This window comes from Lissotriton vulgaris, chromosome 8, assembly GCF_964263255.1.
Source record: "Lissotriton vulgaris chromosome 8, aLisVul1.2, whole genome shotgun sequence".
NCBI classification, from domain to species: Eukaryota; Metazoa; Chordata; class Amphibia; order Caudata; family Salamandridae; genus Lissotriton; species Lissotriton vulgaris.
Window position 1 is genome coordinate 858371493 of NC_141696.1, and position 25290 is coordinate 858396782.

The following is a 25290-nucleotide window of genomic DNA, read 5'->3' on the forward strand; positions in this document are numbered from 1 at the left end:
GTCATAGTCTCAGCATGGGGTGTGGGATAATACAAAAATATGAAGATGTTGGTCAGAAGACTATGCAGATTACATGCACCCAGACATTCCAGTACTTATTTACTTGTTTGTTTATTTACGGTTTTATATCATGCAAACCAGACCCACCAGGACAGGAGAGCTCTTTACAAAACAATAAGGATTTTTGGGATGGCACATCAAAGGTAAAATATCAAAGGATCACAATATCGTGACTAGAATATCGAGTGACCCACACCAGCAATAAGAGTAAAAAGTACAATAACAGTCCAAAAAGGCAGGACAATATGAAATACTAGGGATGCATATTGACATATGGATAACCAAAAGTCATTGCGGTAGAGTTGTCTCTTTTGCGGTACAGGGAGAAGACGTGAAAGTAATACATGGACTTCACCACCTACAGTATAACATCTATAAGATAACAATATTTGTCCCAGTTAAAAGTTTCTTCACGTCTATCTAGATCAGGAGTTTATTTTGAGGTTGGATTGCCAACGTCATAACTGGAGATGATGCTGGAAACGTAGGCTTTAAGCTCACTCTCAAAATTCTCATGAGAGAGACTTGTCCCGATAGCTGCATAATAATAGTGTCTTAGACAGCAGACAAGAGGGATGCTGATGAATGTTCTGTATGGTATGTATAATTATGAAGGGAATGAGAAGAATGGCCTGGTAATAGCCAATCAACATTAATACTGTGACTGTAAGCTGATTATTGTCAGTTCTGCTGTATCATTTCATTGGTCTGTTCAGCACTTTCGATAAAAGCACTATAATAATTTAAAAATACAAACACAATAATTAGGTTTGATATAGTTGGTGGACTATCAATTAAGTGAGTATAGTTGTTGTCCATCAGTAGTTATTATGTCAACTCTTACAAATGCTGCCTCTTCAGAGTTCTACTAATGTTTTAAAGAAAGTTGCACTTTGGTTTATGCGGAGCTGAAAGAGGTCTTTGTTCACAATGCTGGACAATTCTCAGAATGTTTAAAGAAATCTGTATTTTTTTAAAATGATGTTCTCCTGATCATTAAAGGACTGGTTCATACATAATTAATCTCATTTTTATTATTTTCTTTCCAGACAATACCAATAATTATTACTAAGCATTTGTATAGCCTTAAAAGCCTTTTATATGAGCTTTCAAAGGATGGGAAGTCTGGGAATATCACTGTCGTTCCTGAGAAACACAGTGGAAAAGGGTCAATGGCTTTTCCAGTCCTTAGGCCTATATTATTGCAGCTCACCTTCAAGTGGTGCCATGGTATCTACCAATATGAGCAAGTATGTTAACCATCCTTTTATACTAACTTGTATCTCATTTCTGGGAAGAGAAAGATCTTGAGAATGATGCAGTTAATCTGATCGATGGTCATTAAGTTCTGTGTATATTCTGTTATTGTTATCTGGCAATTATAATTCGGGTATGCCATCTCGTATCAGATAGCATTTGCTCAACACGAGGACATATTGGTTTAGATTTGGGAGTTGCTATCTGGGGCGACATGCAAGTAATACGCTATAATTTTGCCTCCTACTTTGATCTCAGAATGACTAATAGGAACACATGCCATGTGAGGCGGGGGTTTCCCTTGATTTGGGAGAAGTATAAGCCACTTTGTTTTGTATGCAAAAGTTACAGTATTTTTTATAAATAGCAAAGCAGACAAATGAAATACCACCAACCTTCACGCCTCAGATATTGTCTGACAAAGGAACACAGTTTAACAAATGCCTGTAACACCTCTCCTTAGAAAACCCAAGCAGGCACCTCTTACTGCGTCTTATGAAAAAGGTCTGATGAGACATTTCCTATGCAGACCGCCTCCACTCCCCTTAAAGACTTTCATTTATCTGTGGGACCTAGCAGAGCCATCAAAGGAGGGCTGTGCCACAGACCAATGTGCCAGTGGGATACAAAAAATGGAGCAGTATCATCAATACACTAATTGTTAAAGTAAGGTATCCCAACGAAGAGCATTTTACCAAAAGAATAGTACTTTGGGCACAAAGCAAAATAAATGAGAGTTTAGTGAGCATTCATGCGGAAACTTCAGCAATAACCTCCGAAACGTCTATAGATTGGGCAACTGTTTATGGTCATTGCAACAACTCGTCAAAACGTCATAGTCCTTAGAGTGGAAATTGTTTTCCTTGAAATAAAAACATTTGTTTTTGTCATAAAATTCAAAGCAGGTTTCAATAGAAAAAATGAACTCTGCTATATAATGCACAACCTTTTTTTCTTGAAATTGTACTAAAACAATTCTTGGAAATGTCCACTGAAAATTATGTGGAAATATGCAAATACATATTTGCAGGCCAGCTAGAAGATCTGCATTATACATGCGCGTCTATGGCTTGTAAAACCTTTACTAAATATTCCACAAAAATATGTGTCGAAATACTGTAAATTCTTCAATTCACTGTTCATAGACATACTATTCCACACTGTGTCCTGTTCCACTAGCATTCCCCTAGATCCCTCAAGATACTAAATGTCCCGCACTCTCTGTGCTGAACTCACTTCAAGGTATCTGAATGACATATACAACTAGATAAACGTGTACTATACCACAGATGTATATATTGACACCAGTATGATTACTATATTATAAATGTGTATAGACAGGGCTTTAAGTGGAATGAAACACTAGGGCGTCTCTCAAAGGGGTGTGGCCGATGCCATTAAGGGTGTGGTTTAAAAATACGCACGCTAAAAATCTGAGCGTAACATACATAGTCTGTCGCTCGACTGGTATTTTGCTGTTTCTGTCATTGCATATAGATATATAATACAAGAAGTAACATTACACCTACAAAAAGTCAGGGCTATTGGCTTTGCTAATGGTTGCTGGTTGTGTAAGATAAATAAGCAACAACTATGGCTTCGTTGCATAGAATATTGAAAATGCTTCACTTCTGAAATGATGAGTGTGAAAGAACTCTTACGAGTCTCTTTGAAGGCAGTAAAGGGTGGTATTGCTGTAGAGTTAAGATGTTTTTTCACCCTGAGGGTAAAAATGGAGAGCCTGATAGGGACCCAATCAGCACCTGCTTTTTAGAACTGCCAGTGCTGAGTACCGGCAGGACCTGGCCGACTTAAAGGCCTGTGTATACATTAGATCAAATGTGTGTATTGTACCTCTTCAGTATATTAAAGTGTGTGCGATGTCTGAATTGTGTGTGCCATAATAAGAACATATCTTTAGCATTAAACACACAACAGCAGTGATACTATTCTGTACAGATTAACAAGTTCTTAGTGAAATAATAAAATGTACAATAGCATGATTATTTATACAGTAACACTGGGCTTTACAAAGTGTGTTCATAATAACATGTTAGTTCACAAATGTGTACATGATGAGATGTGTTTGTAAACAGTAACACAAAAGGCCCTCTGGCTGTAAAGAATTAACAATTATTAAGCACTGCAAAAAGGATGGTGGTAGAGTGAAGAACACCTAAGAAAGTCCATCAGCACATCCTCTCCAGCAAGCGTATCACTGGGACAAGAATAACAGTGATAAAGCTCAATTCTGTCTGTCTTTCCTCATGGTCGGGGGAATATGGCATCAAGTCCAGAAAGAATGTTGATTAAATACCACCAACACAAACAAGCTGCACTATTTAGGGCAAAACTGAGTGAACCTTAAGTGCAGTCCACACAAGTAAAAAAGCAATATCGAAATAAACAATTAAAGCAAAGTATGTATTCAAGGTGCACCAGCTAAAAAACCTGAAAAACAAAACTTTATGTATTAGGTCACCACATTCAAATCATTCGATCTCTCTAACACTCACCCGCTTCGAGTGACAAGGCATTGCCGCAGTCCCAGTTTGCGGAATATGTCAACAACAGTCTCCATTGGTGTGTGGTCAGTCACAGTGAAGGGGCTCAGGTTCAATATCCGCCGCAGCTTCAAAGGATGAGGGCTGTTGGCTGCGAGCTCTGGCGCGTCTTCCGTGAAGTACAAGATGGAGTTGCTCACCACCCCATCTTGCCTCTGCCTTGCGTTCTCTAAACAGGGCCAATAAAACTATTAGAAGCTTCAGCAATATGATGGACCGGATTACTTTGTGATTATTAGTAATAAGTAACGCCCTCTGGTAAAGTATAACACCCATTGCATACAAGTGATGGATGGTTGCCCCATTTTTATACTGCCTTTAGATAAAAATCATTAGACAAGCACTCATCCACCATCATCACTGTTAAAGACTGTCATCAGCATTTACAGTAATGAGCTCCGGATAGGGTTAGCATGGCTTTATTGTTGCTACTCTTTGGGCTTTTTCTGAGGTTTTGCAATGACTCATTCTGGCTATAAGTGGGTGCATCATACCCACCACTAATGCCAAAACCTTTATTTCAGTGGTTTAAACCATTGGCAAAAGTATTTGATTAGTGACGATCATGAGGAATTTGGAATTTTACGTCAACCCCTTCTTATTTTATCCAACGAAGTGGGCTTTGCACCCTGTTGATTCGGTAAAGCGCTTTCATTCCATAATTTAACACACACAATTGTTCAGGAACTAACAGTTGCCCACTTTTCACACCTTTCCCCCTTCCTCCCCATTCATTAACATTAAACTAACAAGATGCTAGGAGTTCTGGTGTGGATAATTAGCCAGGGGAGTGTGTAGTATTGGGTGTGTAGAGGTATCATTGTTGAGCACCTAGGGATAGATGCTGGGATATTCGAATGTGTGCAAGGGGTCACCGCCTCCATTGTGTCTATGCGTGGGTGTTGAGTTAAGCTTATTGGTGGTATATACATTTCCAGGGATACATGGGCCCTATGCGGTTGAGTCGATTTTCACACCTAAGTATTCGAAGGGCTCAGACCTGGGCGAAAGGCAGAGAAGCTCTATATTTGGGAAGCATTAGAGCAAGAGTTTTTTCGACCTCCCTGTGAATGTGGGCTCTCCCTATGCCAGATTACGAGTAAACTGCTTCATTGCTAAGAGATGCCACATTTTTTTTTTTTTTTAAACTTTTATTTTGCATAGAACAAAAAGAAACACAGGAAAGAAGCACTGAGGCGCCGCACATGTCCCCACGCAGGGGGAATAAACCAAATGAAAACAATGATGGTGCCACACCGCAAAGAAGGGAAATCAAGCCAATCAGTCCAGGTACCTGCAGGAAGGAAAGTAATAAGCGAAAAGCATCATCGGTGCTGAGCCTTATGAAGTCAGGATGTCCCATAGCAAGCAGGTCTTCAGGCTGTTACAAACCATTCAAATGCGCCAATCGGCGAGAACAAGCACCTCGGTTACAAAGAGGAAGAAAAAAAAGAAGGAAGAAAATGCAACTCCCACTCCCCCTCCCACCCCCCCCACCCCCATGACGGTGATACACACGTACCACATTCATTCAGAAGCCACACTAAATTTGGAATAGGTGCAGAGATCTCAATGATGCTGGGCAAACAGCCAACGGCAAGCCTTTAGATAGGAAGGTTACCAAGGGACCCCACACGTGCTTGAAATTCTTGTAATTACTGAGGAAGATGTCCGCCATTCTTTCTAAGCTCAAAAGCCTCCAGAGCCTTGCGTGCCAAAGAGAAATCGCTGGTGCCTCCAACGTGAGCTTGGCCGCCCCCAAGCACAACCACAGAATCTTTTTATCAGATCGCGTCTGGTGTTCAAGGCCGGGGTCTCGCAGACCCAACAGCACAAAAGCCATATAGTCCTCTATAGGGTATTGAAGGATATCTTTGATATGTGAGAGAATTTCGTCCCAGTAAGGTCTAATCACCGGGCAGTCCCACCAAATGTGGCGGAAGTCCCCCAAGAGTCCACATCCCCTCCAGCACTTATCCGAGGTAGCCAGATAGATACGGTGGAGCCTAGTCGGGCACAAATACCATTGCGTGAGAGTCTTTAAGTGAGCCTCCCTAAGATGGATCGAGTGGTTAAATTGGGTCATGTCCCTCCAAAGCGCTTACCATTCGGTGTCGGTAACATCCCTCCCCACCATCTCCTCCCACTGCTCCATGTAGCGTGGTCTAGGTGACTGTTCGGATTGAAGCAGTAATTGATATAGGAAGGAGATGACTCCCTTCATGGTAGACGTCCGCAGCAGAAAAGCCTCGAACTTCGAGGGAGGTCTCGTAGCTGCCTCCAGCACCCCTGGAGATGTGGCCCAGTGTAGCAATTGGACATGTCGATACCTATCGGTCTGTGGCACCTGATAGTCCCGTATACAGTTAGCAAAGGTCAACGGGTCAGAGCCATGAAATAGGTGAGTTAATGCCCTACACCCACCCTCCCTCCATGCGTCAAAGGGCCCCTCGCTAAGCGCCGGCGGAAAGGCCGGATTGAAATGCAAGGGCGTGAACGGAGACGAGAAAGTCGTCCACCGCTCATCAGTAGCCAGGGTATCCCAGACCTTCAGCGTAGTACCCGTGGGGGTACTGATGTAGGCGTTCAAGGGGCGATCCCTCTTCGGTTTGCAGGCCAGATCCCAAATGGATCGACCAGTCACACTCCGGTCCATATGCAGCCAATGTTTTTCTGATAGCTGCTGCGACCATTCCACCATTACCCTCAATTGGGCAGCCTTATAATAGAGATGCAGGTCCGGCAGGCCCACTCCACCCTTCGACCGAGGCCGGCGTAAGACTGTGAAGGACAGCCGGGCTCGGCCCCCTTGCCAGACAAATCGCAGTATCTGCGTTTTAAGCTGCCGGAAGTAGGCGCTATCCAGCGGAATAGGCAGGGCTTGGAATAGGTACAAATATTTGGGGAGAAGGACCATTTTGATCGCGTGTATCCTACCTAGCCAGGACAGGAATTTAGGTTTCCACCTCTCCAATTCGGCCCGGGTCTTCGTCAAGAGGGGTGGGAAGTTGGCCACGAACAGTTTGCCCACCGTCGGGGTCAGGTGGACTCCCAGATAAACTATCGATCCGGTTGCCCGCGCCAATGGCGTCAACGTCCGCACATGAGCCACGTCAGTTTGTGAGAGAGTCAAATTCAAAAATATTCAAAGTCAAGTAGAATCTCCCTAATGCAAGGCAAGGAACCTGCCGGGTCCGCCACCGAAAACAAGATGTCGTCCGCGAAGAGCGAGATTTTGTGTTGCTCTCCCGTGAACGGTATGCCTCTCACGCCGTCATGTTCCCTCACCGCCACCGCTAGAGGCTCAATACTGAGCGCGAACAGCAGGGGAGAGAGGGGACATCCCTGTCTGGTGCCTCTCGAATGTGGGAAGAACGCCGACAGCTGGTCATTCACTGCCACTCTCGAACGTGGGTTGCAAAAATTAGCCTTCACCATAGTGATGAATTTGTCAGAAAAGCCAAAAGCTGTTAGCGTATTAAACAAAAAACCCCAATCTACTCAGTCAAAGGCCTTCTCCGCGTCCAGGCCCACAAGCACAGCCGGAATGCAGAACCTGTCCGCCTTTTCGATGAGGTGAACCACTCTACGAGTATTATCGTGGGTCTGGCGTCCTTTAATAAAGCCAGACTGGTCTGGGTGGAAGATCGCCGGCATCATATCCTGTAAGCGGCTCGCCAGGATTGCTGAATATGATTTTGCGTCAATGTTAAGTAAGGCAATGGGGCGAAAGGAAGCACATTGCGCCGGATCCTTCCCTGGTTTCGGCAGGACCCTGATCACCGCCTCGGCCAGGGTCCCTGTGGAAGTTCCGGACGACGCCATATCGTTAAAGAGAGCCACGAGAAAGTCACACAGCTCGGTAGCATATGTCTTATAAAGACCGCGGTGTAACCATCCGGACCCGGGGCCTTGTGCAACTTCAGATTTTTGATAGCGGAGAGAACTTCCTCACTAGAAATCGGCGCCTCCAATAACTCGTTCTATTCTTTAGATATTCGAGGTAGAGGCAAACGTTGCAAGAACTCTCTTTGTGTTTGCGCTTCCAGGTTATCTCCCGTGTACAACTCGGCGTAAAAGCGTCCAAAAATGTCCGCCTTCGTTTCGTCCCGATGTTGCAGCACACCTGTAGCGTCTCTGATCCCTCCTATATATTCTTGTTCTCTCCTATCCCGCAGCTGCCGCGCCAAGTGCCTGCCCACCTTGTTACCGCATGAATAGGATTGTCGCCCCAGTCTCAAGAGCGTAAGCTCGGCCCTATTGGCGTAGTGCGCCTTTAATTTGCCCCTCACCGCTGTCAGCGGTCGGAGGGTCACCCTCGAGGGGTTGAGTTTGTGAGCTCGTTCAAGCTCGACCACCTCAGCTTCCAGGGCCTCACGTTCCTTCCTCCGCAGGGTGTTGAGCTGCGAGTTGAGTCCCAGACACGTGCCCCTGATCGTAGCCTTAAAGGCGTCCCATGTGTTCGACAGTGAGGTGTCCGACGGGGGGTTAAGATCAAAGAATTCTCTAATGGCAAGTCGCAAGGCTTTATTGGACGTATCGTCCCTGATCACCGATGCCGGGAAGTACCACTTCCGTTGCGACGCACCGGGCGGCGACCAGCGAAGGCTAAGCACCAACAGACTATGGTCCGAAACGGATATCGGAAGAATGGCAGCATCTACCATGTCCCCGCGCAGTGATTGGCTAAGAAATATGGAGTCCAAACGGGAATAGGAATGATGTACGTGGGAGAAGAACGTGTAATCCTTTGTAGTAGGGTGGAAAAAACGCCAGCCATCAACCAGCCCCAGCTCCCCCACCTCCCGCTGCGTTGACGCAGAAAACACCCCAGTACCCGCCCTATGTCCCCCTGAGCTATCCATCTCCTTGTCCCACACGAGATTAAAATCCCCCAACAAAAACAGATGCCCCTCCGCAAAGTCTCCGACCTTCAGCAACAAATCCTGTAAAAACTTATTCTGACCAGCGTTGGGTAGATACACCACCACAAAAGTACACAGCCGGCCCTGAATAAGCCCTTTGACCATCAACCAAAGGCCTTCCTTATCGGTACGCACCTCCACAGGTTGAAAGTGAAGTGTAGCTCGGAAAAGGAGAGCCACCCCCCTATGCTTCGTGGCATCGGAAGACCTATAGATAATGGGATACGCCCTGTGTCGCAGCCGCATCTCATCCTTCCGTGCCAGATGGGTTTCCTGCAACCCCACCACATCAAGTTGATGATCCACCACATATTTCCACACCTTCTGCCTCTTCTGCGGCGAATTCATACCCTTAACGTTCCAGGTTCCTATACTAATCGGCATAATAGAAATGGACCCCAAAACTCTCTACTGTCACCTGAAGAGTCCCCACCCCTGTAGTCAGACGTCCTCCAATCAAGGGAACTTCCAAAGGGTCCGCTACTCTCCCCCCATCATAGCCCAAAGCTTCCCACACATCCATAACAATCCTACCCGCAGTACCAGCTTGCCCACACCGAGCCGAAGCCCGCACACACAGCAGCAACCATTCACTCAGCAGCCCCGCTCTCCACCGTCATGGGACCCCCCCCAACAACCCAAGCCCCCCAACTCCCAGCCCCCCCCCTCATAGAAAAAAAACAATAGCAAGAACTGAATCAAACTTGTGAATTCGAAGAGAGTACTCCGTGTCCAGAAGTCCAACGTTCGCGAGGGGCCTTCCATTCCGGAAGTGGGTTAGGGGGACCAACACGGTAGCCCCCACGGCCATGGTCAAGGGTGTCTCCTCCAAAAGTACATCCATACCCCCAGACCAGAAGGCCGAAACCCCTCCGGCGTTGATCCATCATCAAGACAGAGGTCACGCTGCTCCAGAACTTTGCTGTGTATCAGCCAGGGTAGCCGAGGCCACCGATGCCACCGCGTTGCCCCGTTCCTGCAAGCTGGTAGTGCGATCCGGCCGCCGCCGTCAGGGGAAGCGCCCACTCTGTGCCAGGAAGACGAGCGGTGGCGCCTCCGAGATGGGGAAGCGGGTGCTCCCTGTGAGGGTGGTACATCCTCCAGGCCCAAGAGGTCCTTCGCCACCTGGAGTGAGAGAATCTGTGCGAGCCGGTTCTGCCACCGGAAGATAATTCTGAAAGGATGTCCCCAGGAGTAAGCAATGGCACGCTCCCTCAAAAAAGCAGTCACTGGACGGAACTCCCTCCGTTTCTGCAGCGTGGAGGCCGCTAAATCCTGATACAGCTGAGGGCGATGGTCCCTGAACTGCAACAACGTAATGGCCCTGGCCTTGCGGAGGATGCGCTCTTTCACCTGGAAATCATGGACACAGACGAGAATGTGAGGAGGGCCCCCCCCTCTTCTAGGCAACCCCACTCTATGCACTCTGTCCATCTGAATTACCCGCACATCCTCCTCATCCAATCGCTGCGGGGAAGAGAAAGGAGCCCCACCTCCGGAGTCCCCTGGTAAGAGTGGAGGGCCAGCAGCTGCAGAGGACCGCCCTACAAGAGGCCACAAGTGACTACAGGCACGAGGAAAAGTGCAGGGAGCAGGAAAAGTGAAAAATGCTGCAGCAATGAGATTGGGCCTGCGGGTGCTCACCCAGCACAGCGCAGATAGGAACTAGCCACACCCTGCCAAGTTTCGAAAGAAAGAATGATGACTTACCTGAAGGTGAAGTCTAGCTTCTGGTGTCCGGGGTCTGCAGTGACTCCAGCCCCCTCTCCTGCACACTTTATAGACAGCTGGTTCTACAAGCTGAAACAGGAAAGAAAGTCACCAAGAAGAGGAGGCTGCTACCAAAAGAAGCCAAGGAAGCAAACAAGCACAAGCCAAGCCAAGGGAAAGCCTACAGAGGGAAAGAAAGCCTACAGCTACACGGACGGAGACAGAGAGCCATCATCCCTGCTGAAGTGACTCCTGGTGGCCACAGGTGCTCACCGCAACCGCAGGAGAGACAATAACCTCACGCTGGACGGCGAGGGAAAGTCAAGACGTCTACCACAAGCAGCAAGATTCAAGGACAACCAACTGGAAGCGCGCAAGTGTACCCCGGACGCATACGGTACAGGACAGCGCCTAACAGAGAGGAAGCTGCACCCTAAGACATGTGAGGCAAGTACCCAAGTGTTTGAAGAAGAAAAAGAAGTGCGACACGCACATGAAAAAGAGCGACAACGCCAGAGGAGCTAAAGAAGCACATGGAACAAAGCTACACAGAAGATGTACCGCGGCCGGTACGAAGTGAAGCAAAACTTGCAACCGCAATGCACACTGACGTGCAATGGGAGAGTGACACAAAGTTACCCCGCAGCCAAAAGGAGGCGAAGAAACCACGCACGGTCAACGCCCCACGAATTTAAAGAGTCTCACGGGCATCGCGTGCGAGAAGTGCGCCCACCGGAGAAGATTCAAGGAGAGGTGACGTAACCCTCCGGTACCTGCAAAGCATAAGAAGAGAGCAGAAGAAAGTGCGCCAACGCGCAGACAAAAGTGTGCCGATTCGAAAGCCGATCACCCAGATGATCGCCCGTGAAGGAGAAGAAAACCGACCTGCCAAAAGGTCGCCAGAAAGCTGACCCGCCAGAATGGCGCAGCGAAGGTATTCTGCCAAGAAGTGAGGAGAAGATGTCCTACCAGAAGATGTCTGTAAACTGAGAAATCAGGAGAATGCCCAAAAGAAGACCTGGAGAGACGGACACACTATCTACAAGAAAAGAAGTAACAGGAGGCAAGAGAGAAGATCGTAATGACCGGTCCAGTCACCCAAGAGTGGAGAGAAGACAGTGCCCTAAAGACAGGACAAGACCAGACGGAAACAGGCGGAGTGCACGCTGCTTGAAGAAGCCTGGTCAGCAAGACAAAGGAAGAAAGGTGACCGCACTGTGTCTCGAAAAGGAGAAGGGAGAAGGAGTGGCACAACGCCATGGAGAAAAGAATAAAGAAAGAAGTCATGTGGCACGACGCCAAGAACAACATCTGGAAAAGGTGAAGGTGAAGAGAGGTGACACACCACAACATTGTGTACAGTGACCCACACGTCCAGGAGAACACTGAGAGCACCAAGAACAGAACAGGCACCCATTCACAAGACCCTGACGACCAGTGGACGGTAGGAGAGCACAGGCCGGACTATTGGCAACACCCACCTTTGGGATCGAGCGGAAACCTGGATGCGGAGGGAGCCCAGAATACAACACTTATCCTCTTGCTCAATAATCATTACATTTTCATTTGTTGTTTTCATTATCAATTTGAAGAGTTATAGACAAGGCTACTAAGCACTGAATTCAACACGAAAAATGCACCAGACCCTGAAAAGTGAGTGTATTATTCTTGATCTTTCCCACTGTCAATCAATCAATCAGTATAACAATGGATTATCAACTTTCAGAAATAATGTATGAGATTCCTATTTTAATGTACATTGTTCATTATGAACATACTGTGGTTTTATAAAAGTCCCGATTAAGCATCTAGGTTTCCTCTAGCAAAATCACTTTCCAGTCTAACAGTCCTACATATCGTACATAATCGATTCAGTGACCTAGGCCAGAGGTGCTTGGAAACTTCACATTTCTCAGCCATTTGTCAATGCTTCTTCAAGAGAACAGAGACCTTGCAATCCTCCACAGCAGTGGCATACCACAATTCTCTTATGCCAATAAATGAAGCCAGATTTCCTTAAAAAATATTGAATTTATTGTTGTGGGTTGTGAAACAGTACACAAAATGGAAACACAAACGCACACAAATATTTTATTCATATATGTATATATGAAAAATAAAGCAGCCTCTGGGAGACCCGTGTGTGCTCTACTTTCTTGTTTCACAATGGAGTGTGGAGTGGATGTTTGGGTGCGGCCACAAGCGCCAAGGAGTACCCACCACCAAAGCAGTTCGGCGGTATTCTGTGGCAAACTGTTGGAAGCCTAAAAGCATTTTGGGAACGGTGAATCGCCGCATACCTGGGATTGTGCCCTGCCATTGCTGAGTGGACTGCGACTTCGCAGGGGGAGCCTCTTACTGAAGTGGTGCCTACGGGTGAGATTCGGGACTTTTGCGGTGGGGTGAGGGTCCCAGAGAGCGGCTTGCCGCCACAGATTCATCTCGACCGGCATGGTAAAAGGAGCGGACACGGCCCACTGGGTGCAGTACTTACATGAGTTGTCCGCTCCTATTCGAACTTGGATTTCCGAGTCCGGGTCTTCCCACGCAACAGGCAGCTGTGTTCCAACCAATCGTAGAAGGGCATAGTGTTTTTAAATTGTGGACTGGTGAATCAATTGTGAATTGACCATATTTGAGAAAGTCATTTAAGACGAAACGCGTCATGCAAAGGTCAAAATAAAGAAGCCTCTGGGAGACCCGTGTGTGCTCTATTTTCTTGTTTCGCATGGGAGTGTGGAGTGGAGATATATATATATATATATACATATGAGAGAGAGAGAGAGATAGATGGAAAGATAGATAGATAGATAGATAGATAGATAGATAGATAGATAGATAGATAGATAGATAGATAGATAGATACATAGATCAGCAGATGTTGCACTGAACGCTTTCCTATTACTGAACGCTTTCCTATTTCTTGAACCAATCGAAGGTCGCCCAGATGAAGGAGAGAGATCCTTTTTAGCTCTCTTCTTGGTATTTCAGAGAAAGTGTCTGGGTGAGTAAAATATCTCTGCAGGCCTAAATCATAAAAAAAGGACTTTATGTAAGCTAGGGAGGCCTTCAAGGGATTTGATTCAAAGCAGAGATCAGTTGTTCAATTTACTATAAGGCTAAAGTTAAATAACCTAATGTATAAATCATGTAATTAAATACACACAATCAATTTATAAAACACATAAAAACATATAAACATATAAACAACAAAACACAAAGGTGTATCAAAAAAAGAGCTTTATCAAAAAGTTCATTAAGTCAGCAAAGAATCAAAGAAGCAGGTAAGGCAATGCTGATATGAAAAGCCTAGTAGCAAATAATCAATAATACAGCAAAACCTAGAAAAAACATCTATCTCAGAGAACAAAGTGAATCAAACACTGTAGAGATAAGATGAAGGTCGACGTTTCGGTCTCTCTACAACAAAATTATCGAGACCATCTTCAGGACTGTTGTCATTAAAACACTGCTATAAGCTGTGCTGAAATCCAAATTAAATGAAATACCACACTGTTGGTCTTGAGGCAAAGTTACGCGTTGGAAACCTGGACGAAAGTCCTATGTGAGAGAGCACAGTTGTCCCGTAGGTGAGAGCGCCACGGATACCCTGGTAGATAGGTATTGGATGGTGAATGGCTCAAACAATAGAGGATGCTTAAACAATCTCTCTGGTATGGAACTTGGTGACCAAGGAGCCTTTTTATTAGCATAGAGTATTTATGTCCATAGATATGGGATCTTGTGGGCTGGTGCTGTTATCCAAAAGATGGTTGAATGGGCGCTTGGCAGCTTCGGTTCTAATTTTGCTTGGAAATCGAAGTCGGGTCAAAATCAATCTGACTGCAAACACGGGGAAAAAACAACCGAGTCACTACTGTTAATGAAGTAAAGAAAGATAAAGCATAATCCTCGCCTCAGAGTCCTTAATAGTATTGAAACTTTCCGTTATGATAGCTAGGACATTTTTCATTCTTTGTGTCCGATGGATATGGTTTTGTACTCCATGGAGAGCAGGAAGACAGGTCATATGTAATTGGCTTAAATGGTGTACTTAAAATTGTCAGAGCTTTTTAAAAAAATGATGGTGCCGCACAGAAAGACAGGGTGAAGTGTTGTGTAACACTAGTGATTCCAGCTGCCTACACAGCATCACAAGTTTAATATTATTTTACCTAGGTGCATTGGGACCTCATGGGAAAAGGTTCAAGATGCACCACTGGAGTACCTTTCCCATGGTAGAACTGACAACTCCCAAGTTTACATTCCTCCACCACTACAATCTAAAGCTCGAGGATTCTCTGCAAAGAATTGCGGAAACAGAAGTTTCTTGCATGTTCTTCAGTATTAAAGTATAACACATGAGTGAGCAGTTAAATCTACAGAAGTCTACGTGTCATGTGGTGTTCTTGTGCCATTTGAACCTCAGTAGTAGCATCCAGTGGGTTTGCTCCGATATTCCTTATGTTAATAAACACTAGAACTGGGAAGCAGGACACAGGTGTAATAACTTGATTACATAGTAGTAACATTCAATACTCAAATATCACCATTCCTCCTAACATTAAATCAAAGTGACTATTATCAAAAGTTGTGGGGTTATTTAGAAATGTACACAGCGACTTCTGGGCAGACACTCCTTAATTACTTGACCCAGAGAAGTGGAGAAACCAGGATTGGGCTTCTTTTTAACAGGATGACAGGAAGTGGGGCAAAATGTGCCTTTCTGGAGGAGGTAATCTTTAATGTTAGCAAGAACTGGAATAAGGAAGAGAACCCAGTACGCAATGTTATATAACACATCTTTGTGATACCCTATGAATTCATAGCCTATATGGCTCCCAGTTCGTGTTGCTTTGTAGCATAGTGTTGTATGAGAGGCTATTTGTGAGGTGGTGTGTATGACCCACATTACACTGGGCTATACAGTCCTTGGCAAACTGAAGAATCTAAGGACCAACTGGTTGGCAGATCCTCTTGCTTAGCAGTGGTTTCTAGCACCAGAATACCCTTCTGGGTGGTTGTTTACACTTTATAAATATGTAGAATAGAATAGAAAAGCTGTCAAAGATTCAGAATGGGAGCATGCACTCCAACACCTCCAAAAAGTATTAGTGTGTGCAGGAGTCAAGCTGGCACAGCAGAATGTATTACACTGAGTGTATTTCTCCCAAACAAGGTACAAGAAGATGAGAAAAACAGAATCTGATATAAGCCTAAGGGGGAAAACTAGTGGTTTATTTCACACAATAAAGCTCCATCCTAGCTAAGCAACATCTAGGAGGGAATCATTACAAGTTTGAACGTGGTACTAGAGTCTATGCCAGCACTGAATCCGAAACATGTGTTATTACTAGAATATGGAACAATGAAAATCTTCCAAAGTACAATGAAGTGCTGTATAATTCGTGACTACAGCTTGCCTGCCAGGACAGGATGTAGCAGGCTCTGTGGCAGCAGGAGAGCCGGATTCTGGTGCAATGGCAGTCTAACATGGGTTGATGTATGCTTGCTGAGAATGAGATGGGGATACCCTTGGAAACACATGAAGCTCTTGGACCATTGGATGAAATATTGAAACGACTTTGCAAGGAGGGACAGGGTATGAAACTGCAGACCATTAATAGAGTGATATGAGACCCTATTCTGCACAACGGCTGGGTGAATCTCTTCTACCGATACTACTACTTTCAAAAATAATTCTTCCTGTACTGACTTTCAAAATGAACTGCCTAGTGAAGTTATATGCTTGGGCTATGTGTACTGCAGTCAACTGGGATCTCACATTCTGTATTTGTGTTTTCAATTGGGGTTCATTACTTTACCCCAAAAATGGAATAACAAAAATTGTTTTTATACTGCAACTTCATCAAAATGACTGGCAAAAAAAGATTGTTTACTTGTTCTACTGGAAGAGGCAGAATTTAGGATAGATAATTCATATGATACAAATATAATACCAACTAGATCCTGTCAAGTTAGTATATTATGCAACCTGTTAGTTAATATTTTCTGATAGATACTGGAGTATTTTTGTTTTTTAAAGTATGAGTTGGTTCACTGTTGCATATAAAGTAATTATAAATACAAGTCTAGTTTCTATTTATGTCTATGGCCAGCAAAATAAACATCTTAACTAAGCTACAATTCAAAGCTCAGCCTGTATGCACAGTACAAATTAACAAGCTGCAACTATATTTGATGAGACTTACAAAAACCAGGTTAGCATCACGAATAAGATTGCTGTGCACTATCCAGATTCATGTCCTGTAAGCAGCATTACTTTGGAATTTAAATACTATAACCGAACAGAACATCATTAGGAATGGACAACACAAAGTAATAAGCATATACTTACTTATTGCAAGGATGAGTTCTCTTCTCTGAGCAAAGCCAATGAGTCGTTCTGAGTCTCTGGAGACCACCACTGGGAAGCCATTGTAATCCGTCTCTTTGATCAGTGTTTCCACGTCTTCTACTGTCATGTTGTCCTGGGTCAAGACAGAGAGAGGTGGCTCCCCTCTTCTGGGCCTCATCACATCAGTTGCTAGAGTTTTGTGAGTAAATTCATCCTTAACATCCAGGAATGGGTATCCATTCAGGTGGATATGAGCCTCATAAATTCCTTCTTTGCCAAATGCATCTGCCACCCATTTGCTTGTCACTGCTGCAGCCATTAGTGGCACAATATACTCTAATCCTCCAGTCAATTCAAACATGATGACCACCAAGGAGACCGTCATTCTTGTGACCCCACCTAGAAATAACACATCACATTAAGATACTCTGACAAATTCTAAAACATTTTCTCTGAGTTGACACTTGTCAATGAACCATTCATATACTGGAAGGTGTTACTGATATTCAAGGTGTTTCAGTAAGGTAATACATAAACTACCAACCATCAGACATTCTACATTTTTAGTTCGAGCCTAGATAGTGCTTGTGCTGTATCTTCAAGACATGTTGTATAAACGTTGTGGGCTTACAGCCTGCCCATTGCTATTTTGATTTGTTTTTTTCAGTGTCCTTTAAAAACCCTTGCTTCCAAGATGTTAATCTTTCCTATTTGTACCTCCTTTTCGTTGGTTGTTCACTCGTACAGCGCTTCATTAATTGTAACCTTCCACTTGTTTTATTATAGATACTACCTTAAAGAAAAGAAAAATTATTTGAAAAAGCACATCACACAAGGGTTTGTGTTTTGAGTAGCTACAAGCTTTTCTGTTAACAGGGCTGTTAATATTGGTCTTACCTTGTCACATTTGTAGTTCATTTAAAGACTAATATCAAATGTCAGAGGCCGTTTCCACGAATGCGCCTCTTTCCTTTGACTAACTTTTTACCATCTGCCCCGGTGTAATTACAGCATGTCATGCTAGGGGTTTTCATCCCACCAAACGTTTGAAACATAATGTAAGTTGTAAAAAAAAGGTTTGGGATCATCTCTCATCTGGTTTTGTAATGCCTTAGCATTGGCAATATTTCTATTGTTCGTGTTCCTATTTTTTAATGTCAACGATGTTAAATGATTTGAAAGTGCACCAAGTGGTCATGTGTGTGTTTGCCTAAGTGGACGCCAGTGCGTACTGTTAGCAGGTTATAAGTTGTTTGTGTCACTTCTGAAATTTATTTTTAACATCCTAGCAGTGTCTTGCTGCTTTAATTCTTAATTAATCACAGTTCCATCTCCTAATTTTTTTTTTAAATCAAAAATATGGGATCCTTGAGTTTTTTATTTGCAGTTGTATCCATGGCAAATTATTTCAAGGAAAGGCTATATAAAGACTCTCATCCAAGCAAACATCACACAGCGCCAACGAAAGGAATGAGAAAACAGACACAAAAACACACTCGCTCACAAGCAGCCACCCCGTGTGTGCACAAGCATGTACACACACTGATTTCTGCTTTCAAAGAAGGGAGAGGGAACAGTACAATTCAAAGTAGGATTTGCTTCCATGACTTTTATTAGATGAATGCTCTGTTGAACCTATGATTAACTTTTTCTCAGCACAGTTTCATGTGAACAATTGACACAAGCGCTGTGTTTTTACTCACTGTGAGATTTTCTGTAAACAGGGCTGTAATTCTTGTTCTTATCTCGTGACCTTTGCTGTTCATTTAAAGACCAAGATCAAATGTCAGATTCGGTTTCCCGAGGTTGCCTGTTACTTTTTGACTATCTTTTGACAATCTGCCTGGTATAATTGCAGCGTGTGATGCGAGGGGTTTTCATTGCACCGAACTTTTGAACAATAACATAAGTTGTTAAAAAAGGTTTAGCATCATCTCTCATATGGTGTTGAACTGCATTGAGATTGGCAATTGTCCCTTGTTCCTTTGCTTTTTTAATGTTAAAGATGTTACATGTTTTGAAAGTGTACCACCTAATCACGTGTGCGCTTGCCGAAATGCACGCCTGTGCGTACTGTTAACAGGTTATAGGTTGTATACATGGCTTCTGGAAATGATTTTAACACCTTAGATGCGGCGCAAATATCCCTCCCCAGTGCTGCGCTGTCCATTGGAACTAGTGCTGAATGGACGTCCAATGGTCGTGCGCAGCACTGGGGAGGTAGTGCTGCCATCGGCCAATGCCCCGACGCAGCACTTAAGAGGTTAACATCAGCGCTGTATCTTGCTGCTTTGCTTGTTTTTAATGTTAAAGATGTTTCATGTTTTGAAAGTGTACCAACTGGTCACATGGGTACTTGTCTAAATGTTCTAATAAGCATGCACACACTTATAATTAATCCGCCTCCCTGTTCACAACCCGCACCCGCCCTCCCGTTCACCACCCCCACTTATTTGTCAAAGACAATTGTTCACCCATAGGCGAGACCAATTGGCTTTGTCAATGCTTGTTCTAGTTAACTTTTGCTACCTTTGGTTCCAGAGTCAATCAGGATATAATGCAGCAGGTGTGTTATTATGACAGTATGGCGAGCCTGCACTGGAGAAAAATGGTGCAACAATAGAGTGAAGAGTAACACCTCTAAAGGATGAGGGTCTGTCAAGAATGGAGTTAGCTTTGTCCCAGAGCTCACAGAGGACAAGCAATCCCACTCACCCCTATCCATAGTGAGTGGTTCTGGACAGTAGAAATCCAAGAAACACATGAGTACCATCACTCAGGAGCAAGGTAATGAAGGCGTACTGTGCCTTTTGTGGCTCAAAGCTACCATTTTAGGTAAGTCACATAAGAATTATCTCCCAAGGAACAAGTGTACGTTGGCAAAGAAAGCAAAATCTCTGGTGCTCAATGAGAAGTATTTTGATGCAGGACATTATTCTGGAAGCGAGACACCCAGTTGAGAATGTGCCACTGAAATGTCCGATCTTACCATAGGGAAAAAAGATGGCTTTACTAGGCAGCCTTAGTAAGAAATTTGGGGGAATTCCAAATTACAGCAATCGAAGGCAGACTGAAGAGCATGTTACCAACAATTGAAGGCGTAGAGGAGACCATTTTCTGCAGAGAGAGAAACAGGACTGAACAGTGACCATCTAATCCATCATTGTAAAAAAGGGCAAAATGTTTACCAACGAGGGGCATGTGGAGTGGAGGGACTGACCAAGGCACTGTCTTGTTGACTGCATGGGTCTTAAAGGGCTGCGAGATGAATATAACATCTTACATCGCATGCGTTTACAACGCATGCAATTACAACATGGTGTTTACAATGACCACGTTGTTACATCGCAGTACATTACAACGCAAGTCCTTACATTGTGCTCCAGAGGGCGTGCTGGACTTAGGAATACTATGGTTTACTATTCCAACTCCAGTGTCTACAACAGAAGGGATGGTGTTGGAATAGTAAATTATACTATCACTTAGGTTAGTACGCCCCCCAGAGCAAGCCGATGTAACGACTTGCGTTGTAATGTATGGCGATGTAACAACCGCGTTGCATTCGCATGCGTTGTTGCGCATGCGATGTAATGACTGTTTCCCTGTGAGATAGCCTCAGTGTGAAGCACATGGGTCGAAGTCTATTGTTCTTCCTTGATGTAAAACCTGTTTTGTTTTTTTACATGTTTTGTTTACAATTGTTATAATAGTTGAAAGAAGAGATCTGCAAACGCTCACAAAGGACTTTATTGCAAAAGCCTTAACAATTTGTTGAATTTGAATTTGAATTTGAATGCAGATTTATAAAGCGCATAGCTATCCTGGGGCGTCCCAGCGCTGTCAATCAACCTGTAGCTTTCAGAGGGGGGGGGAGTAGTAGTGATGGATTATGGGAAGAGCCATGTTTTTAGTTGCCTACGAAAGGCAAGTAGGTTGTGTTCTCTTCGGATGGAGAGTGGAAGGGAGTTCCACAGCTTTGGAGCATTGTAAGAAAACAGTCGCCCCCCGGAGCGGGCTTTTTTTATTCTGGGGACGCTGGCCAGGGAAAGGGAGTCTATCTGAGTTGTCTGTTCGAATGATGGGGTTTGACGAGAGATCTCAGAATCGGCGGGCCTCTGCCTTGCATTATTTTGTGTGAGATGCAGAGGGTCTTAAAGGTGATCCTTTCCTTAATCGGGAGCCAGTGTAGGGATTTGAGGGCTGGTTTGGCCGAGCATCTAGATTTGGTCCCGGTCAGGAGTCTGGCGGCGGCGTTTTGGGCGTATTGCAGTCTGTTAATGACCGATGCCGGAGCCCCGAGATAAAGGACATTTCCGTAGTCCAGTCTGGAGTTAACTAGCCCCTGCATGAGTAGTTTCCTGGATTAAAAGGGGATTAAGTGGAGAATTTTTGGCGCTGTTTGAATAAGGCCGAAGCATGTGCCGGCAGTTTTTCTGGCCTGGACTTTAAAGTTGAGGTCTTGATCCAACCAGATACCAAGGCTTTTGACTTCGGACTTGGGGGTGGGGGGTGATCCCATGCAGGGTGGCCATGAGAGGGATGGGGGGATTCTGCGTGGGTTTCCCAGGAGAAGGATCTCGGATTTCTCTCCGTTTAGTTTCATGCGCGATTTGCACATCCATTGAAAGGAATTCTCGAGACATGATGACAGGTTGTCCAGACTTTTACTCGACTGGTTTATGGACACTACCAACTGGGTATCGTCGGCATACATGACTGTTTTTATGCCGAATGGAGTTACAATGTCTTCGAGGGGAGACATGTAGACGTTAAAAAGTGTGGGGCTCAGGGGCAATACCTAAGCCCTTTTTATGACAAAAATATGCACATGATTCCATCACATTTTATTTACAGCCAACAAGGCGCATTAATCTGAAGTGACTAAAATTATGTGATGCTTGCTGTGCGTAGTTTTCATTTCTTACCTAAGCAGATATCTCGCACACAAATTGAGTACAGGGGTGAGACCAGCCCACCCTGTAAGTGGCGTAATAGTTAGTTTTCACAGTGCAATATTGTCCATGTGCTTATTTTGATTTTGCATGCATATTGGTAAAGAAATGCAGCAATTCAATGTAAAAGCTTAAGTAAAGTAACATAAAGCAAGAAATCAGTAATTTACTGCACTTGCGTGGCAGAATGTAAAGCATCCTACAAGAGCTGTGGGGCGGTATTCTACCACAACAATATGAACATTTTAATATTGACCCGCATATTTACTTTAACTCCACAATATGTACGACCAACAAATCAATTAGTTAAGTAGACATGGAGTTAAGACTAGTGAACCTACAGGAACGACTCTGTTTTTCGCTTCGAGCTTGTATTACTCTAGGGCCTTATCTTGAGGGATTTCTGCAAGCCTCGTCTGTTTCCGCCTTGCTCAAACATCCACAAGGTGATTGGTACCGCACGTCTCAGATTACAGCCACATCTCAGATTTCTTGTTTGGCATCATCAGTTCATAAGTATGTCAACAAATGAAACGAAATAGAGGAATATGCATATTTTACCTAAGCACGCGGCAGCTCCCACCATTGCATACAGTCCCGGAGTGACACAGTCAGCCCCAGGGCGACACCAGCTCTTGAAGATGATCCAGTCATGATGGTGGTAAGCTAGCTGTTCCACTCCAATTCCCACCATGCGACCAGCAATGGCACCAACAGCAAAGCTTGGAATAAAAAGTCCAGATGGAATCTGCAGAAAATATAGGAATCAACAAAATAACTCCAACAACATTCAGAGCCACACATTCAAATATGCATAACATAGTATAAGACTAACAGAAATTTGAGAGTTAGCATATTATCTTTATTTTTCATCACCCTGGGCCAGATGCACGACCCTTTTTAGTGGTCACAAACGAAAAATCAGCCCATTTGCGACTGCTAAAAAGGGTTGTGGTGTGTTCAAACCCTATTTTGAGAGTCTGTAACCTATTACCGACTCGCAAAATAGGGTTTGTGAGTCACTATTAGAAAGGGGTGCCCCTTCCTCACAGCGAGTCGCACTGGTATTTGTGACTGTTTTATGACTGTAATATAGTCTCAAAACAATTGCAGTTACCATCTACTTCAAGTAGGTAATAAGGCAGTCGCAAAAGAAAATGGGTCCCCAGAGGACCCCTTTCCCTTCGTGTTGGGCAGTGAAAATATTTTTAAGAGCACTTAGACCACTGCCTACTTTTCAAAAAATGGAACAGAAATGTTTCATTTTTCTTTTTTTAAATGCATCCTGTTTTCCTTTAAGGAAAACATGATGCATTTAAAAAAAAAGAAACTTCTTTATTTAAAAAGCAGTCACAGACATGGTGGTCTGCTGACCCCAGCAGGCCACCATCCTTGTGAGTGCAGCCATTTACAACGCAGGTCAGGTCATTTGCGACCCCATTGGGAATCGCTAAATGTGTCTGAGACGCATTAGTACATTCCATTTTGCGAGTCACAAAAAAAATCGCAATTTGTGTCCCGCAAAACTGAATGGTCGTACATCTGGCCCCCTGTGTTTTGCACCCTGGTTTAGTGCTAGCTCCAAAATGTGGCCATTGGCTAAGAACCTTCTTAGGCTAAACATGACAAGAACCATGAAAAAGCTGTAGTGTGAAATGTGATATTCTGTCACTTCAGTGTGGCACTGATTAGCTTACAACTTACATTCCTTTTTTAAAAACCTATGCACGAGTTATTACTGAATATGGGGGTTATTATGACATTCATCCTCAAAAACCTTGAGTTGCTATTAATATGCTATTTTACAATTATTTATTAATGTTAAAAAGACACAGAACTTAACAGTGAAACTAGCTTACACACTCACGTTACTATGTTAGGCACTCAGGAAACCTTTGTGCATTCAAATTAAAATATGCATTAACATTAGTTGCGCTGCACTTTATTTTACACGTGCATACTGATATAAAGCGTTTGCAATTGAAACAAAATCATTATGCTGTGTTAAAATATGTTTTTATGGCTTATAGACAGCAATTAGGCCTCTTAGACATGTTGTTTAAACTGGATACTGAATCACAATGTTCATTCTGTGTTTATATTTCTCACCATGGACGTCAATTAGGGGTTGCCAGAGGTCGCACTTGCGACCCCTAGCTATCCCAATGCGACCCCTAGCAGAGTTCTTGCAACCCCTGAGGTCGGATCTGATATAAGCAGCAAAACCGAAAGTGACAAGGCTACTTTCCAAAGATCAAAAGTGCATTTTGGAGAAGGTTGCAGAGTCTGGTCATCATTAAAGCAAAGCAGTGAATAAGTCATAAATAAAAACCTTCACACTAGGTTGTAAGTTGGGGTTATACTTTTTTATACACTGCTGTACTGCACTACTAACAAGAAGTTATAAACAACTTAATTTGTTGGAAACATAGCATTCTGTTACATTTCAACCACATTACAATAGCACAGAAAAGAAACACGTCACAAGTTCAGGCAGGAAGCAATTCATCAGCAGTCTGGTGCCTGAGCTATGGCTCTCTGATGACCTAGAGCTCCTCCTTCCAACGTGTGTGCTGTTTACAAGAGGGGGTTCTCATGGAGTAGATGACTGCAATGCCATGCCAGGGAACTTGCCAGAAGCGCCAATGACATGGAAAAGATGTTCCAGTGCCAGCCAAGCCAGGTTGGCAGCATCGTAAGTATTTCTTTTGCCCCCTACCAGCCTGAAACAGTGTCTACAGAAGACAATCACATCTCCAGCAGATCAGTAGTCACTTATTTCTGCCATTATGTCTTATAATGGATAGAATATGCAATTTGAGGAGCTTGTCTTGTCATTCGCTTTTTAAATGATTAAATTGCATGCCAAGGTATGGGTGCTTTTATATGCTCTTTATTTAGGAAGGAAATAAAGAGTCCAAATATTTTTTTTAAAAAGGTATCCAAAACCCTATAATAAAATACCAAAGTGTGAACTAGCGTGATAAATACTAAAGAGTAACAGTAGTAGAACATTTCCACAAATCGGAGTTATAGTGGTATTCTAGGTGACCAGATGACCAATTATTAATGGTTTCTGGATCCGCTTGCACTTTAGAATTTTGAAAACATGTAGCTAGAATATTTCTTGCAGTATAATTTAGTTTTTTGGTAGGCAGCAATGTTTCTTTTCTCGTATGCTTTAATGAACATCTTTACAATTAGTTTAGGTACAATGTTTAAGCAACCATTCACCATCTTGGGGTCGATTCAAAGAACTAATCTGAGATAAAATCCTAAACTCACTACTTTTGGTATTCACAGAAGGCATTTAGTAGTAGTAAGTTAGGACTCCTAACTTTACTACCACTAAATTGAGATAAAATCCTAAACTTACTACTTTTGGTATTCACAGAAGGCATTTCACACCTTCAGTCCATAAAGCCAAGACTGTTTAAAAAAATACGTAAGGCACTAGTGTGTGA

At 43.8% G+C, this 25290-nt stretch overlaps 1 protein-coding gene across 1 annotated transcript in view; it reads right to left on the reverse strand.

Annotated features, from left to right (window-relative positions):
• CLCN4 (Cl-/H+ antiporter 4) overlaps positions 1–25290 on the reverse strand; it is a 301238-nt gene that overhangs the window by 26715 nt on the left and 249233 nt on the right. Inside the window, exons 10-12 of the mRNA XM_086934785.1 lie at positions 22388–22574; positions 16875–17273; positions 3834–4050 (exon numbers count right to left, since the gene is read on the reverse strand). Of these exons, the coding sequence (XP_086790911.1) occupies positions 3834–4050; positions 16875–17273; positions 22388–22574 (803 nt within the window). The remainder of the gene's footprint in view (positions 1–3833; positions 4051–16874; positions 17274–22387; positions 22575–25290) is intronic.